The following is a 19018-nucleotide window of genomic DNA, read 5'->3' on the forward strand; positions in this document are numbered from 1 at the left end:
AAATTGAGAACTAAAATAGAGGCAAATTGCTCTGCATAACTTGGACAGGGAGATTTAGAAGCATGTGGGGAAGATCCAGAAATAACAAACAAAACAAAACAAAAAACAGCTAATGAGGCTGGGCAGGATGTAGGGGAACAGGAAAGAAGGGTAATTCCTGGTTGGTAGAGTTGCCCAAGATAATTTAGAGGATACCCAATGTTTGATGGGGCTTTGATGAGTGTGAGTACATCTACGTAGCCTTATGTAAATTTTAGATCACTCAATGCTTTTGGTGTAAGCAGGTAGCCTTATATAAATTTTAGACCACTCAGTGCTTTTTGATGTAAGCATGTTATCTTGGGATGAATACAAAGAGGTTTCACATTCTGCTTACTGGTGGGCACTGGCCTGTAAGTTAACTTACTAGGAATCTGGGTTACATTAGACTGTAAGGTTTGATGGGGGAAAATTTGTAGGCCAAAAAGAATTCATAGTGTTATAGTTGGTCTGGTTTTGAGCTAAAGTTGGTGGGTGAAACTTTAATGATACTTGCATAGCTTCAAAATAATCTAGTAAAATATTTGTTAGTTACTTTGGTGATTTTAACATATTTCCACACATTCTTTGAAACTCTCCCTTCTGCTAGGTAGAGCTTAACTTTTTTTTCTTTGAGTATGGGCTGAGTTTAGTGACTCTTTTAACAAATAGTGTGTGGAAAGGAGACTAATGTTATGGTAAGGAAATTTGGCAGATACCACCTTACCTTAATTGAGTACTCGAAGTTAATATCCCCAGTCCTGAGTCATGCTGATACTGGGTCCCCTGCAATGTGATGCAACGAGAAGGGCACTTACCTCTGTTATGTCTTCCACACTCCTTCCAAATTTATGAGCCCTGTCTAATCATGAGAAGACAACAGGAAAACCCAAATTGAGGGAAATTTTATAAAGTGACTGACCTGAATTTACCTGGAGTATCTCTTCACAAATGCTGAGATAAAAAAACAAGGAAAGACTGAGAAACTTTCACAGACTGAGAAACTTTTGCAGATTGGAAGCTGCTCCATAGTACCCTGAAATTGGATTTTGGTACAAAAGAGAACATTTGAAAGTTGAATAAAGGCCATAGCTTAATGGTTTTGCAACAATGTTAATGCCTTAGTTTTGATAAACATACCATGATCATATAAGATGTTAATTTTAGGAAACAACTATGAAGGGTATATGGTAACCTTGAGCTATTTTTTCAAGTGTTCTGTAAACTTAAATTATTTTAAAAATAAACCAATTCATGAGCTTTCTTTACTAAGGAAAAGACTAGCCCTAGCTGCTTTGGCTCAGTGGTTGGAGCTTTGGCTTGTGAACTGAAGAGTCCAGGGTTCGATTTCAGTCAATGGCACATACCTCAGTTGCAGACTCCATCCCCACACCTCCTGGGGCACATGCGGAAGGCAACCAATCAGTGTCTTTCCCCCTCTCCTTTTCCCTCTCCCTCTCACTCTCCTTCTTCTTCCTCTCCCTCAAAAAAAAAAAAAAAAAAAAAAAAAAAGACTAAAATGATGACTTGTGAAACAGCAAAAGGTTATTAATTAACTCTTTGACTTAAACCCCAAAACAAATATTTATTTTCCCATATTACTCCACCATTATAATTGTTTTCCCAGAAAGAAAAACAACTTGGTGCTTGAGAAAATACGGCAATTAATAAAGGTGGGGGAAATTGGGAACACTTACATGTATGTGATGAACAGCATTGGCCAAGCCAACTGAAAGGTGAAATTGCTATTCAGAGATTGTAAAGGAATATTTATTCATCCATTTCAATCACATAGGTTTGCCACCTAAAATGTGCCAAGTCTTGTGTTAGAAGTAAAACGTGATCTTGACAGTTGAGGTTTCTGGCCATCTGAAGCTTACACGGTAGTGACACCAAAGCTTTTGTATTACTCTTTGGAAATGTAAGCCTCTGGATAAACAAGGATCAGTTTGAATGACTAAGTAAGAAAAATTAAGCATATAAATGTGAGTTAAACATATCTCAATGCACTTAATCAAAATGAAGTCTGCAAACATATGGGAAATGTTAATATAACTTTCTTGTTTTTTTTATGTAAAGTGTTATAGGACTTGAAAAATGTGAGTTTTGGAAATCATAAAAAAGGGACAGAAATGGATTAATTCCAGTTAGTAAAATGGAAAAATTTCTTCCCTGGAGAATTTTCCAACAAGCCAAAATTGAATAGATTATGCATATATAGAATTAAACATTATTACAAAATTTACCCTATAATAAAGAACGAAAAGCAAACATTAAAATCACTTGATAGCTACCTGAAAGTATTATGATTGTAATACTTTATCAATGTTAACAATTCAGTAATTATTATAGTAATTATTATAGTCTTTTATTATACCTTTTAATGCTTTATAAGTATCAAATTATTTAGTCTTCATATCTGTCCTGTTAGGTTGATATTATTATTCCCTCAGAGAGCCTGAGTCTATATCCTGTTTCTGTCACTAACTAGGTTGAATGATGCAACAAGCATGTTTCTACTTCGATGAATGACCTAGTTAGAATGGGCAAGTTATTCAATAACTTGTACTCCAACTTCCCACTTCATAAAATGGGTTTACTAATAACACATGGAATTATCATGGAAAGTAAATGTTATATTCAATATATGTAATGTATTTTTTTAAACATATGTGAGAAGAAGCAGAATGCCTGGATATGGTAAATGCTATAAAAGTGTTATAATATTACTGTACTCAAAGTATTTTTAATTCTGATGATTTCTTTCTTTTTTAAAAAAATTTATCTTTATTGTTGAAATTTTCCCTATTGACCACCTCCATTCTACTCCTGTTCCATCCCCCCTCCCAACCCCGCAAGGCCTTTACCACACTATTGTGTCCATGGATTATGCATATAAGCAAATAAGTTCTTAGGTAAATCTGTCTCCCCATCCCCACCCCTGCCTTTTCTCTGAGATTAATAAGTCTGTTCCATGCTTCTGTATCTCTGATGATGTTTCTTTCATCAGTTACTTTTTATTTATGGGAGTAGGAGCCATGGCAGAGCCATAATCTCATGGGCATGGTTGTTTTATGTACACGCATATTTGTAGCCCCTAGCACAGTGCATTGCATGTTATAAATGCACATAGAAGTCATTTGTTACGTATGTAAGTGTATGAAATTGAATATGATGGATTACACTTATATTTAGACAGTTTTTAACATGTTCTGCTGTCTGCCTAAAAATTTGCTTTTCTATAGATCCTGTTGGAAAAGACTTATGACAGTTTGGGATTTCTCAATTTGGATTGTCTCTACATAGACACCTTCTAAGTCTAAATGCTAAGATTGTCAAAACATTTTTGAATAAATGGAATGCTTTTTCCATGTCATGAAAGATTGTTCCAAGTATAAATTTCCCCTTAAATTTAACATAGAAACAAACCCAAACAAATACTTTTGCGGTTAACTTTTGACATTTGTATTAGTTTTTTTTTTTTTTTTTTTTTTTCCATTTTATTAATGAGAGAAAAATGTAGAAAAGAATGCTTTCCCCCTGTGTGAAGTATGGTTTGAAAAGCCAGTTATATGTTGTGATAAAATGTCATATGTGTAATAAAGATGCAACAAGCATGTTTCTACTTCGATGAGATTTTTTTTCATAATTTGGAAAATTAGTGAGCTAGTTTTTAGTATTATATCTAAATAGTTGAGCAGGTAATGTAATTTTTAAATACCATTATTTCAGCAGGCAGTAAGCTTTTCTTTTTTCCAAGAAAACAGTTAGCTGTCTGCACTTTCTGATCGTGTAACAAAATACTCAAAGATGGGGGGAAAAAAGTGAAACTGAGTGAAAATTGATTAGGAAGATTAGGAATTTGCTTATATTTGATTTTAACTGGAATGGTCTTAGGATTTCAGTGAATGAGCAGGTTGTATCAAATTATTTAGTCTTTATATCCATTCTATAAGGTTGTGGTGCTCAGTGTGTGTTATAGAACTGCTCCCTGATGGTCAGTGCATGTCATAGAACAGTCGAGTGGTCGGACACTTAGCATATTAGGCTTTTATTATATAGGATATTTCCAACATCCATAACAATCCTAAAGTTTTTAAATATTTAAGTTCAGCCCTTTATATGACTTAAAATAAAAATTTGTTGTACAACTCATATTCATTTTTTTCAGCCTTTTCTTAGTAAGTCCTAGTAGTGTCTTTTAGTTTTATATGTATTTTAGTCTGATACACTTTCCCCATCTCTTTCATTCTAGGCATTGAAGAAACAAGAAGCTAAAACAGATGATGAGGGCGTAATGCAAAACAAGCTAAGACAAACTGAAACTGAGAAGAACCAAGTAAGGTTTTGAAAGTTATATTCCAAAGAGTAGTACTGTTTGAGGCAGTGATATTTTTTGAGTGCCTGAGATCCTTTGTTAGAACTCAGTGAAGCCTTTCTAGATTGATGTGGAGACACTTGGCTTGAAGGTTCTGCCACTTTGCCACTTGCTCCTAGAAACATGTACAGGTTGTTTGCTACCTTATCATCTGGCCACTCTACTTTTCTTTTTTAAATTAAAAAAAAAAGGTTTTTGATGATGTGTTAGAAAGAGAGGAAAGGAGAGGGATAGAAAGATAGAAACATTGATGAGAAAAAAAAAATAAAAGAAACATAGATAAGAGAGAATCATCAATTGGCTTCCTCCTGTACCTCCTGGGGATCAAACTCACAGCCTGGGCACATGCCCTGATTGGGAATTGGACCATGACCTTCTGCTTCAGAGGTCGATGTTCATCTGCTGAGCTGCAACTGCCAGGCAGGGATATGTTTTTTATTGATTTTTAGAGAGAGGAAGGGGTGGGGAGAGAGAGAGAGGAAGAAAGAAGTATTGATGTGTGAGAGAAACATCTATCAGTTGCCTCTTGTATGTGCCCCTTCTGGGGACTGAACCCAAAACCTATGTATGTGTTCTGACAGGGAACTGAACCCACAACCAAAGTATGTGCCCTGGCTGGTAAGTGAACCTGCAATCTTTGGTGTATGGGACAATGCTCCAACCAACTGAGCCACCCAGCCAGGGCTGAACTTAATATTTAAAAACTTTGGGAATGTTATGGGATGCTGGAAATGTTCTATATAATAAAAGCCTAATATGCTAAGTGTCTGACCATTTGACTGTTGTATGACACCCACTGACCACCAGGAAGCAGAAGCTTCAACCAGTAGGTTTGCTTGCTGCTGGGGTCTGGCTGATGGGGACTGGGCAAGATGGGCCAGACGTGCCCTGGAGTCCTCCTGTGGTCCATTCCCAGGCTGATCATGCACCGGTGTGGTCTCTTTGCCTGACCTGCACCCTCTTCCAATCCGGGATCCCTCAGGGAATGTCAGAGAGCTGGGTTTGGTCCGAATCCTGCAGGCCAAGCCAAGAAATCCCACCTGTGCACGAATCCGTGCAATGGGCCTCTAATTAGGAATATAAAATATATAAAATTATCAGTTGGATGAAATATACTTTGATTCATTGGGTTTCTGAAATTTTTATTTTATTTCAGTTCATATGATACATGTACTAATTTAAAGACAGAATTGTTTTAGAATTTGAATTAAAATGGTTTCAAACTGGAAGGCATTTCAGAAGTTGTTTAATATGCAATCCTTATTTTAAAGGCAACAGAAAGGAGATCTAAGGAAAAGAGATTTAAACAAGGTCATAGCTGGGATGGAACTGATTAGAACCCAGCCCTTTTGAAGTCTGGTCTGGCTTACTTTTGTTATGTAGTTAACATTATTTTAATAGAAGCATTAATATGTGTTTATAGCAAGGTATTTATTATTCCATATTATCTTCTGAAAACTTTCCCTCTTTTTGCCTTTTAAGTTGTGTCCATATAATTTAGAGAACTTGCATCCCATTGGACATTTTTCCTTATTCTTTGTTGACACTCTAGCTTGAACAGGAATTGGAGCTGTCTCGAAGGTTACTGAATCAGTCAGAAGGCAGCAGAGAAACACTTTTGCAACAGGTAAGTCTATACAACCTATGATAAGCTGCTTTTAAATGAAATCAGGATTGAATTTCTTTCTTTATTAAATGTCATTTGAAAGGAAAAGCCTAGCTCTTGAATAATTTTTTCCTAAGGAATGTATATCAGTATATACATAAGTGAAAGATGAAATCCTCAGGAAGATTCTGAGAAAGCAAGCAAAAACACCAGGCCAAGTTTCCACTGTGATCGTGTATTTTACTGATGGCTTTTCCAACGTTGGTCTTATCTGTCTTAGCATGTGAGACTGGATGTGTAAGATAAAATTTTCCCAGAGGCTTAATTTTCCTCAAGGAGGCATTGGAGAGTGAAGGAAGCAGCAAAATGCATAAAACAGACTTTTGCATGTTCGGGTTACTTTGAATGCATTATTGTCTTGTATTCACATTTTTAAGATGTTACCTGCCCCCTTTTAACCAAACCTAAGGCTTGCTTTTAAAGCATAAGATTTTGCAGCTTATTAGCCCATAGTGGGAGCTTGGCTCCTCTGATATTTAAAGTTCAATAACTTGAAATAGCTGTCTTACATTCTTTGGATAAGCCTTATGTTTTCCAACTAATTGCTTCTCTGCTTATATTTAACATAAAATGCAATTGTTACTTCCTCTGTTTTGAAATATGGGTTACATAACTCATTATATAATATGCTAGATAGGCAAAGATGTCAGAAATCCTACAGACGTTCAGAAGTGGTATTACATTTTGACAATTAGTGCTGAAAATACACTATCTCACCTGTTTTACAAAATCTTTAAAAATGTTCATTGGCTTTATTCTGCAGCCAGTGGTCCATTGGAATTAATGTTGGCAGAGTTCAGCCTTTCTTTTTTGGAAGTATATATTTATACTTAATTCTACTCTTTTTAAAAAAAAACACCAAAACCAAACTCTGACTTGTACTTTATAATGACATCTTTTAAAGTTAAAGATTTCTGTGTTTGGGTTGCCATTGTGACTTTAGTTCACTCTTTTGGCCACTGCTAACTTGTTTAATGCTCACTGGGGACTTACCTAGTATGTGCTAGGCAGTTTTCTAGCCTCTAGGAATATAGAGATGACTAAAATAGTCCTTGACCTCAAGGAGTTTACAGTTTATTCAGTAGCATTTATTGCTTCATTATTTGGAGCAGTACTTTGATATCAAAATATGCTGTGACCATTTTTCATCAGTTTACCAATCAATAGACCAAGTTCATATGAAATAAGTGAAGTGAAAAATATGAAAATATGCAGTATTTAATTGTTGGTGGTTTTGGTTAATAGTAGTAGGTTCAAATAAAGGTTTTGCTAAAATTTGGTCAAATTCTTTGTCACAGTAGACACAGAGAAGGGAAAAAGACATTCATTCTTTATGGAAGGAATGGGAGGAATAAAGAAATGGAGCAAAAGACTATTCCATGGTTCGGCATGACAAGGAAATTAACTTGGCTTCAACACTGGTTGCACAGCCTAGTAGAAGTAAACTTTTTCCCTAGGAAAATAATCTGTGAGTTCAATTATTCTTTTTTCTTTACTTTTAAAACTTAATTTTGACTATATGTATTTAGGTTGAAGAACTCCGTACACAACTTATGAAAGCAGAAGGTGATCGAAAGGGTTTACAATATCAAGTATCTCAGATTTCCAACCAACAGTTAAACCATCAGGATGATCAAGGAGATGACCGGAGGTTTAGGAGAGGTATAAATCTGATTTGTAAATAGGTTTTAAAAAAATCTTTCTTAAATTCTTGCCATTTTCAGAATTGAAATCCATATGTGCTTTTATCAACTTATTTATTATTATTATTATTATTTTTAATTGATTTGAAAGATAGAGAAACATCAACTTGTTCCACTTATATATGCATTCATTGGTTACTTCTTATATGTGCCTTGACCACACCCTTGCCTTGACATATCAGGTTGATGCTCTAACCAACTGAGCTACCCAATCAGGGTATCTTATCTATTTCTTTATCTACCACAAGGTTTTCAAACAAGATAATGTAATATCCAATTATTTTAAAAATATACTTTATTTTTTTAGCTTTGTGTTTATAGCAATATTGAGCAAAAGGTACAGAGATTTCCAATATACCCTTTGCCCACACACATGAGTAGCCTCCCCCATTATCAACATTCCCCAAGAGGGATACATTTGTTATAACTGATGCATCTACACTGATTGTCATCCAAAATCCATAGTTTACATTAGGGTTCACTCTTGGTGTTGTGTATTCTGTGCGATTAGACAAATATATGATGATGTGTAACCACCTTTATAGTATCACTAGAAACCTGGTGCATGAAATTCATGCCTGGGTAAGTCCTTAGGCCTGGCTGGCGATCAGGGCCGATCTCTAAGGTGACTGGTGGGCAATCAGAGGGCCCCTGATGGCACCCCTCTTGGCTAGCCTGGTGCCACCCACTTGCTGACCCTGCCCCCTGCTGCACTGCTAACACCTGCCTTGGCTGGTTATTTGTAAATTATAAATTAGCACTGCTCATTTGCTGGACCCATTCTCCACTCTGGCCTCTGGTTGCCTCCTTCAGTGGGGCAACTGGTGGGACTATGGGTGAGGGAGGAGTCCCTGCTGGCACCCACCTTGGCCAGCCTGGAGCCACCTGGTGTCTTATAAATGATCTATAAATTTGTTTTGGTAGTGTTTCTTTCCATCTTTCCTTTTCTAGAAAGGAAACTACTGGAAAAAAAGTATTAATAGTTTTAAATGTATATGTTCCAATTTTTGACATCTTAGATTCATGGAAGTTCTTTATGTCTTGATTCTATTCTTGTACTGCAAGCTCATTGAGAAAGGGTCTTTGTGTTATTTACCTCTGAAGGTGATGTTATTAAAGTGTGCTCTGTATCATAGACCAAGTGTCTCATGTTGAGTTAAATACTAAGTCACTTTTATTGTTCAGTGACATAATTTCAGTAGTAGTCCCAGAATTAGTACGTTAGTGGTCATGCACAAACAGAGAGTCAACAGCATCATATGCTTATATTGCAAGAAAAGCATTTTGTTGTGTGAACTTCAGCAACTTCAGTTGGAAATAGCCAAGTTGAAAATTCTTTCAGAATTTTTATTAGACATTGAAGATAATGTGGGGATATAAGGAAAGTGAAAGGAAAAGAAAGGTGTAGGATTTCCCTGAAATAAATTGTACTGGAAAGCAGATAACATTTTAAGTTTTATATCAAAGTGGAATAATTTTGTAGAAAACTGCATGGGACTTGAAATAATTGACTGACAAATCATGAAGTCTGTTGAGTGACAGTGTTAATAAGTGGATTATATTAGCTGGAATATTAAAACATCAATGCTTTGTGCCATTTGAAAGTACATTCTTCTGAGAATAAAGAACAGCCACCAAGCTTTACGTTTTCTCTTTGAAGGCGTTGAGCGAGAAAAAGTGGATCTGGAGAAGCAGATGTCGGAGCTGAGAGTCCAGCTGAGCTTCAGCGCCATGGCCTCTGAGCTGGAAGAAGTGAAGCGGAGCGTGGAGCGGAAAGACCAGGAGAAAGCACATTTGGCAGCACAAGTGGAGGTGACTTTGCTAGTTTTAAGCCATATTCAAAGGACTTTAGTTTTGTTTCACAGAATTGCTTAATGCATTTTTAATATGAAGATTGTGATATTTTATGAACGCTAGGTTGGGTATAGATAATGTAAAGTTATACAGAAATTTCTATGGATTCGTTTCTCTTTCATTTGGACTACAAAGCCAAGAAACTATTAAACTTGAAAATATTTTTGTTCTAGTATCAATGGAGCCCTTCCTACAGCTGGAAGGGGCCATTCTTCTCTGAAGGAACAGTGAAGTATCATTTATTTTGGGGGTGAAACTGGCAGAAGGCACAGCAAAAAGGTATTACTGACATTTCATTTTTGAAACCGCACAGGCTTTCAAATCTCTAGCTGTTCTGCATGAGGTAGAGCTGTAATACCTGTATTAATTGAAGATTATATAATAATTATAAATGATGTAACCATGAGTGAAGTGTAAGTAGGCAGCTACCATTTCCTGCTCACTTTTTTTTCTGGCACAGATGGGGTAATTATCAGAAAATATTAAAAATCAAAGGAAAGAACTTCATAAAAAGAAAATGGATTAATTTCAATGATCATTATGCAAATTAAGTCAAACATGGATGACACACTTGGAAGTAGATCTGTATCAGTCTTCTATGTGTTTTTATTAGTGAAGCTGAGTTTTATTTGTAATAAGTTGCCACATTTGAAGAAGTTTCTAAATTATAATAAAAGTTAGAAAATCGACGTTAAAAGCATCGAACTTTATATCATCCAAAGGAAATATTTAATGTGACTGTAGTCTAGTTTCTCTTTCATCTTGTCAGTGAATTAACAGAAAATGTATTTTAGATTTGGTTCAAGATTCAAATTGTAAAGATAATGAAATATTGACATACTTTTTGCAAAGCCCTCTACATGTTTAATAATTTCTTATCAGAAATATTCTCAGAGCATTTGTAATTGTAGGGCTTTTAAAGTTTGTTTCATGGATATTATTTTAGCCTTTGATCCTGCGGACAAAAGTGCTAAAATATGATTATTTTGCCAAAATTAAGTGTTTTTTTTTTTTTTTAAAAACTATACTAATGAAGATCAAAGGGAGAAAATCTCATTGCTAAGCTGTGTATGACCACATGTTGGTCTGTCCTTCCAATCCCTCCTTCATTCCCCTCTCTTTCCTTATTTTCCATAGTGTGTGTGTGTGTGTGTGTGTGTGTGTGTGTGTGTGTATGTGTGTTTCATTTACCACTAATGGAATAAATTGAAAAAAGATCTTTGAATATGAAAAACAACTGGAGAGAGAGGTTGAACATTACTCACAAATCAAATACTTACTGACTGTCTATTATGTGCCAGGTACTATTCTAAATGCTGGGGACATAACAGTGAACAAAAACCCAGCAGATTTCCTTGTCCCTATGCAGGTGACATACTAAAATTGGTGCAGAAAATTCTTTGAATTTGTTTCAAGTCTAATTCAAAATCCTTTTGGATGATAAAAGAGTTTTTCCCCAGTTGCCATTGAAAAGGTAGGCATAAAAAGACATCGTTCATCTTGGAAGAAATAACTATTAACCATTTTTTTTTCTTATTTTCAAAAATAAAATAATTAAATTACATCTGTTGTTTCAGATTTAGTGACACTTATGATTATGACTTGTTTGTATTTCATACCTTGTAGAGGCCCATTGAATATCTTTATTCCCAAGCTATTCTCAAAGTGAAATCTAGTGTAGACTTTGTGAGAGATAAGTCATGGATAACTCAATTTAACCCCCAACAGTTGGGAATTTTATTGAAATTTAATTCAAAAGCATTTAGTCTTTGCTTTAGTTTTAGAAAGTTTTAGGTTATATGGGGTGCTGCCTTACAGACTCTATAAAAAATGGAAATTAATCTTCTTTAATTGCTTTGTAAGGGCCAAATATAAATAAGATGCACAGAATGAGATTATTGGTCAGGGCCAAGACCATTTATATAGTTTCATGCCTTTTAGTTTGTTTGATTATTGTCTTTATCCTTTACTTGATTTACTAACACCTCTCCTACAGAAACTGAAACAGTCTTGTCAACTCATTTTTTCTTAAACTTCTCTAGTCCCATCTGTTTTTCTTTGTTTCAGTTGTCCACTGCTTCTGGAATGTTCTCCTTTCGTGCAAATCCTAAACCTTATTCTTTCTGAAGCATTCTTGGGTTATATCAGTTACAAAGCCATAACTCTTCCTCCTGAACCATCCTTTTGCCCACATCTCTAGTATTTTTATGGTATCTTTCTCACACTGTCTTAAAGTCATCTGGGATATTTAAGATTTAAAAATGGGTTGAAATAAAAGAGAAACAGGGCTGCAGAAGAAAGCTTCCCCTGTTATTAAGAGTGTGGGTTAAGAACCAGGTCTTACCTCTGAATCTCTTTGTCTCTCCGTTTATGTCTTACCCATATTAGGTACTGAATTAGTGATTGTTGATGGAAATAAAATACTATAGAGCATTTTTTATGGTTATATTTTAAAGCTAACTTCTTGACCAGTCATTCCTTAAAAGCACATAATTTCTGGAAGAGTTGTCAGTATTTAGAAGGACCTTTGCTCTTTCTCACTAATTGCATTAGTTTTTGTTGATCCAGAATATATATTTTAAGCAGTTATTTTACACTGGGGGGAAAACAGTGAAAATAGCTTGTAAAAAAACCCAAATGAAAGGTATGTTTGAGTTTGCATAATTTACCTGTCAAATTGTACCTAAGATTTTAAATCTGTATGTGCATAGGAAATACTAAGTGCATTTTTTTTCTTCTCTAAACTTGAGTTGAACCTCATTAACCTTGATAGGCTATTTGTATTCATAAGAATTTCAAGCATCCTTGATCAATGATTCCCCCTGATTTAATCTCAGCCTCCATCTTCCATCAATTTATTCTTCTTGGAAAAAAAATTTGACTTTTAAATTCAATGAACTTCAAAGAAAAAAACAAAGTGCTGTACATAATTTAGATTAATTGTTGAAAGTGATAATTGAGTGACAACTGACATGATTATGCATTAGCATAAACTTGGGACTTAATGCCAACATTTACTTTTAAAAAGAGAAAGAGTGGTGGAAAACAAATGATAATCGATAATAACTTTTAAAAATGGTTAGTACAGTAGGAATTGAAGGAAGGGTTCTTTTACCATGTTGTTAGGTTAAACTCTTTTGATTCTTGCATTTCTTATATAAAGCTGGCTACTTTACTATGCAATAATGCCCCCTTCATTACTACTTTGAAACTCTTCTTAAAGACCTATGGTCTTAGTCATCTTAGTTACCCTGTCTGCAATTTCCTATTGTTATCATTGGAAGTGGGGTTCTTGAGGTGCCCCTGGAATAATCATTTCCAGAGGCACCTATGGGAGGATGAGATATGGTAGAAAGCTTTGTTTCTATGGAATTGCATTCCTCAGTTTCTAAAATCTCATTTCCCTTAGTCCAGTCATAGAAGAATTGTAGCTGGGGAGCAAAGCAAAGCCAGTGTCCAGAGTTTCCTTTCAATATTGGAGCTGGGTCCAATTCAGCATTAGGGTAGTTACAGTCCATTAGTCCATTGTGTGGGGGGTCCCTATGGCCATGGGCCATATGGGAAAAAACAGGGAAGCAGGAGCAAAAGAATCCCACAAGCCAGGAGTCAAGTGCAATGCACCAAGAGAGCAAAAACTTCTTTGTTTTGGGATTAAGTATCCCAAATCTTCAAGGACTTGTAATGGCCATGCTCATTCTGGCCCACAACCTCTTCCGCAGGGTGCCTGTCACCCCAACTTTACTGGGAATGCATCTAACTTCTCTTTGTCCAGGCCCCTTTCCCAGTGTTTTGCAGGGAACTTGCCTATACTGCCTCGCCTTCCCTTTGCTCCTTTTCTATTACTAATAACTAGCTAATTTCAATGGTATTACTATTGTACTTCTTTTTACCTTAATTTCTTCCTTATCTAGGTGCATGTTGTAAAATAAGGTATTATCCTAGTACTAAGTAATTTTTAATCAGACTAGATTATAAAGAAAACAAATATTGGCAGCAAAACTTTACAGACAGGCTAAATTTGTCAAATTTAATGGAGAAGAGGTCTTTTTGTTAATACAATATAGTGTATTAGGTATGGACACTAATTCATGCCCCATTTTTCTGGGGTCTGTTGTTTGTTTTTTTATTAGTTTAGTGAATTGGCTGGAATAGTTCGGTGAAACCTATTTTCTCCTATAATGTGCAGTCACTGCTCAGAGGATGCAGCCTTGGTTATGTGCAGTCTTTTTTTCTTTTCTTTTTTTTTTTTTCTTTATTGATTAAGGTATTACATATGTGTTTTTCCCCCTCTTTCCCCCCATCCCCCAACCCCCTCTCATGCCCTTACCCCACTAGTGCCTTTGTCCATTGGTTAGGCTTATATGCACGCATATACATCCTTTGGTTGTTCTCTCCCCTTTACCCCCACTCTCCCCTACCTTCCCTCTGAGGTTTGATGGCCTGATGGATGCTTCTCTGTCTCTGGATTAAAAAACTGTGGTACAACTACACAGTGGAATACTGCGCTGCGATATGTGCAGTCTTTAAGGCTATCAGGGATGAATTTGGCTTTAGCTGGATTCTCTTTAACTGTCTAGTTTCTTGATCTCCCAATTACGCCCTTTGGCCAGTCTGAGTCTGTATCTAGTTTTTAGCCTCTCTGTTAATTGCTAGCTTATTGTTCTATTTTATTTTTAATTTTGATAGTCTGATTCAATTAAACTTGGGTGTTGTTTTTTCCTAGGGTAGGGTCTTTGGGGGCATTTTCTGATCCTAAGAGGGTTATTCTTAGCTGGCCTTTCCCTTGATTTTCTCTATTAAAATTATAGCTAATCTGTCATTTCACTGGTTGCTAGTAGTACTGTGGAAATTACCAGCATTTTAAATGTTCATCCCCAAGATCTCCATTGTTTTTGATATCAGCCTTAGACATGAATTTTCTTATTCTCGGTCACAAAGAATGTCAGTTCTTCTCAGTGTGTAAGATGACCTCTCTTTCTCACCAGAGCCTCTGCATCACTGCAGTGGAACAGAGTTCAGGGATTGGAGCCTGTTTCCCACTGGAGGACACCACAGCTCTTCAAATGTGGTGCCGGGTGCAGATGGTGGTCTCTGGTCTTTTCAACTTGCCCTTTCTCTTACGGAACCTTCACTGTAGACTTACTACAAGTGGGGCCAGTTGGAGGAAGGGAACCTCAGTCTGTTAGCTGTGCTTGCTTGAAATAGAACTTCTGCAACACTGACCAGGGCTCTGCTGCTCTGAGGGTGAATCTGTAGCCTTAGACTGGGAGTTGGCATAGAATAAGCCTGTATTCTTGGCTATACCTGGCTGGAGTAGTTTCAGTCACACTGGGCTGGGGAAGGAGATATGGGAATGGGTTGCAGCTCAGATGACACAGACTATCATTCTCACCAAGATTTAATAGATTTTCTTAAATAAATGTTCCTCCATTTGTTCTGTGTCCTTAGGATAATTTCCAGATGCATTAAATGATTTTTATTATTTAAATGATTTTTTACCAGTTGAATGGTCATTTTTTTTGGAGGGGGAGGGGGAATAGGGTCTTTTAAGCTCCTTACACTGCCATTCTGGAAGTCTTGCTCTCTGGGAGAATTAGGGTATTGGTTAGAAGAAAATATTCATTGTGAATCACGGAGAGCCAAATGATGGAAAATACAGTAAGACCTCATATCACTTAATGGAGTCAATAGGTTCTGTGACTTTAAGTGAAACAACATATAATGAAATCAGTTTTATCATAGGCTAATTGCTATAAGTAGGAATTAAGTTCCCACAGCATCTCATCAGCATTATAACAAAACATGTTGAAAAAAAATTATGGTATTTGAGGGCATACTGTACAGAAAGGTTTGTAAAAGCTATATGAGACATAGTGAAAAAGATCTGAAGTTCAAATATGTATGTAATTTGAATCCTAAAAGCCAAAGAGTGAGTGGAATAGAAGCAGTATTTGAAGAGAACAGACAGCAATCCACATAATTAAGACGTTCTGAGAACCCTAAGTAGGACAAATACAGAGAAAATCACAACTAGATATGTCATATTAAATTAGTAAAACCAATAGAAAGAGAAAAATTTTAAATGCATTTAGAAGAAGAAGTAGACACATTACCTTAAAAGATCAAAATGGAAACTTACTGGTATCTTCAAAGCACTAAAAGATAGTAATTGTCAACCTAGATCCATACCTAGTAAAAATGTCCTTAAAGTGAAGGCAAAATAAAGGTATTTCTAGACAACAAAAACTGATGAATTCAATTTCAATAGAACACTAAAGGTAATTTTTTTTGAAGATGAAAGGGAGAAAAAAAGATCAGCAGGGAATGAAGACAATAATGTAAATGTAAATATATTTTACTACCAATGATCTATACACTTAAAAATGGTAAGGTAGTGAATTTTATGTTATGTGTATTTTTCCACAATAACAAAAGAAAAAAATAATCTATTTATTAACTCAATAGACATACAAAGGGATAGCTTTGAGGGATGTTTCTTTAATCAGCCACTCAAGATTCAGACAAAGCAAAGCCGTGTGCTCTCTATACCAATGAGAATTCAAGACATGGCTCCAACCAAATTCCACACCATTCAATCACAATGCCACCTGTTGAGGTCTATGTATATTAAAGTTAAAATTAAGTAAGATTTAAAATGAAAATGAAAAACTCAGTCACACTGACCTCATTTCAGGTGTTCAAAGGTATATATGGATAACACTGCTATAAAACAACACTGCTGAAAGCTGAAACTGCTACTGGACAATGTAATCCAGAGCAACCACCAATTAATATCAATATAATGACTTGATATTCTCTATAATTTTATTTATTATTTTTTGTTAATCCTCACCAGAAGATATTTTTTCCATTGATTTTTAGAGAGTGTAGAAGAGAGAGAAGAGAGGGAGAGAAACAGCTGTGAGAGAGACATCTGTTGGTTGCCTCCCACACGTACCCTGACTGGGGTTGAGATCAAACCTGCAACCCAGGTAGGTGCCCTTGACTGAGACTTTTAGTAGTTAGTTTATGTGTGCCACGAGAAGTGCTTTATTAGACCTTTAAAGCTAAACTGAAAACAAAACAACCAATGAATCATATTTAGCCACATTAATCCTAAAAAATGTATTGTCCTAAGTATTTATGTTTATTGAGAACAAAAAGTGTTTTTGCACTCAAGTAAGATTTATGCATTTTACTTTTAAAATTAAAAGAGAGTGAATATACATAATCAACATTAAGAACAAGAAGGGACTCTAGCCCTAGCCAGCTGGTTTGGCTCAGTGGATAGAGCCTTGGCCTGTAGACCAAAGAGTCCCAGGTTTGATTCTGGTCAAGGGTTGCAGGCTTCTCCCCAGCCCAGGAGATTCTGATCAGAGCACGTTCAGGAGCTAACCAATCAATGGGTTTCTCTCACATTGATGTTTCTCTCTGCCTTTCCATCTCCTCTACTCTCTCTAACAATCAATAGAATTCTAGCTGGTTTGGTTCAGTGGATAGAGCATTGGCCTGTGGACTGAAGGATCCCAGGTTCGATTCTGCTCAAGGGCACATGCCTTTGTGGGCTTTATTCCCAGTGGGGTGTGTACAGGAGGCAGCCAATCAATGATTCTCATCATTGATGTTTTTATCTCTCTATTCTTTCTCCCTTCCTCTTTGAAATCAATAAAAAAAATAAAAAATAAATAAATGAAAAAATATTCTTGGGTGAGGATTTAAAAAAGAAAAAAAGAAAAAAGGGGCTCTACCTATAGATACAAAGGAGAAGAAAAATTAAAGAATACCACCCTGGAGGCCAGTGTGGGTAAGTGGTTAGAGTGTTGGCCTGAGCACTGAAAATTGCTGTTCTGTAATGAGGTACAGCAATAATATTATGTGACATTTAGTTTCTCCTCCTCACTATGTAATTAGAAATAAAATAATATTTTTTTAGTTGAACCATGTAATTTATCTTGGTCCTGTCAGCTGCCACATCAAAATTGGTAAGATACAGGTGTATAACTTTCATTGATACCTGCTTTGGCCTATCATATGTCATAGCAGATATATCCACAGGTTGTTCTACTATCTTGAAAAGCAGTCCTAAATACCATTCTGCTTCAAGTAGAGCAATTTTGTCCTATTTATATGCAAATATTCTCCTCTGAAAGTGCCTACTTTAGTTAAACATCAGAGTTGCAGAATTAAAATTAATAGTCCAACAGAGTGAGAAAAATTAAGAAATTTTTTGGGTTTGTGTGCCAGGGTCAGAATTTCCCTAGTGCTGGGTTCTAGATGTTAATTACATGTTTCTTTGTGTTTTAAGTTAAACACTCTGAAGAAATGTGTATTTAAAGTGTTCCTCATGGTGAACATTATGCCTAATGAAACAGAAGTTAATATTTTATTTCTTCACAAAGAGATGAATGTATTTAATTAATTGAACATTATTTTCTGTACTTTGCTTAAGCTTAGTATTATGTTTCATTAAAAAGTACAAGGAAATTGTAGTTGTATGAAGCAGATATGTTCTCAAAGGATTTATGAAGAAATAATTATTTTTAATCATTAAGGAGTCTGAGGAACCTATTATTCGAAATTAATATTCTTTGTGTGTTTCTGCTTCATTTGGCAAACAAGTGATAATCGTACATATGGTCAAAATTGATTTGATTGTAAAGAAAGAAGGTTATATTTTTAAAGGAAGGATACTTGTGATGTGGTTACTATAATCTTCTATGTGACTGATCCCTATCTGTTTGAATCATTTTTTAAAGATTAGTAATATGCATTTTGCATTGGTGAAAAAATAATCAAGTCACAGATTTCAGTATATATTCTAGATTTAACCAACAGTGACTTAAAAAAAACAAAGATTTAAGTAGGATGATCCCCGTGGTCTAATTTAGCTACATACAGGAATATTTTGGGTCTACCATACTTGTTTTGATTGATTTAAGTTCTTTTATTTGAAGAGACTTGCCTCAGTTCTCCTGACTGAGGAAAATTGATTAGTTATCTTCTCAGTATCAGTTCATAAAGCGCCTAAATTATACCAAAATGAATGAGTTCATCAAAACATGCAAGAATATGTCAAGCTAATTTCCCAGTAGAGGTGAGTGGGGCATGTCTTAATTAAGAATCTGAGACTTTCAGGTGAAATCTCATTAAATCTTTTGTTTACTCAGTAAAAGCAAAAATTTCTATTTAGCTTTTAGTGTGAGAAGTAGAACTACTCTAGGTATTTTATGCAGTAGTTGTTTATATTATCGGCAGAGCTGACCCTGCCAATTCTTCCAAGAAAGGAGAGATTTACTACAGAACAAAATAAATTATGACCTTGCTGGCCAGCAGCAAAAGGCTAAATTAGCAAGTATATGGTCCCTGCTTCACTTCCACTTGCTGTATCTCTGTACACTG

The 19018-nt window shown here is 35.6% G+C and overlaps 1 protein-coding gene across 15 annotated transcripts in view; it reads left to right on the forward strand.

Moving 5' to 3' along the window:
- CEP128 (centrosomal protein 128) overlaps positions 1 to 19018 on the forward strand; it is a 319695-nt gene that overhangs the window by 75212 nt on the left and 225465 nt on the right. For all 15 annotated transcript variants that reach the window (XM_036429922.2, XM_045575777.1, XM_045575837.1 and 12 more), the window contains 4 exons: positions 4274 to 4357; positions 5949 to 6023; positions 7592 to 7724; positions 9426 to 9577. In XM_036429922.2, the coding sequence (XP_036285815.1) occupies positions 4274 to 4357; positions 5949 to 6023; positions 7592 to 7724; positions 9426 to 9577 (444 nt within the window). The remainder of the gene's footprint in view (positions 1 to 4273; positions 4358 to 5948; positions 6024 to 7591; positions 7725 to 9425; positions 9578 to 19018) is intronic.

The sequence above is a fragment of the Pipistrellus kuhlii genome, unplaced genomic scaffold, assembly GCF_014108245.1.
Source record: "Pipistrellus kuhlii isolate mPipKuh1 unplaced genomic scaffold, mPipKuh1.p scaffold_m20_p_1, whole genome shotgun sequence".
In the NCBI taxonomy this organism is placed as follows: domain Eukaryota; kingdom Metazoa; phylum Chordata; class Mammalia; order Chiroptera; family Vespertilionidae; genus Pipistrellus; species Pipistrellus kuhlii.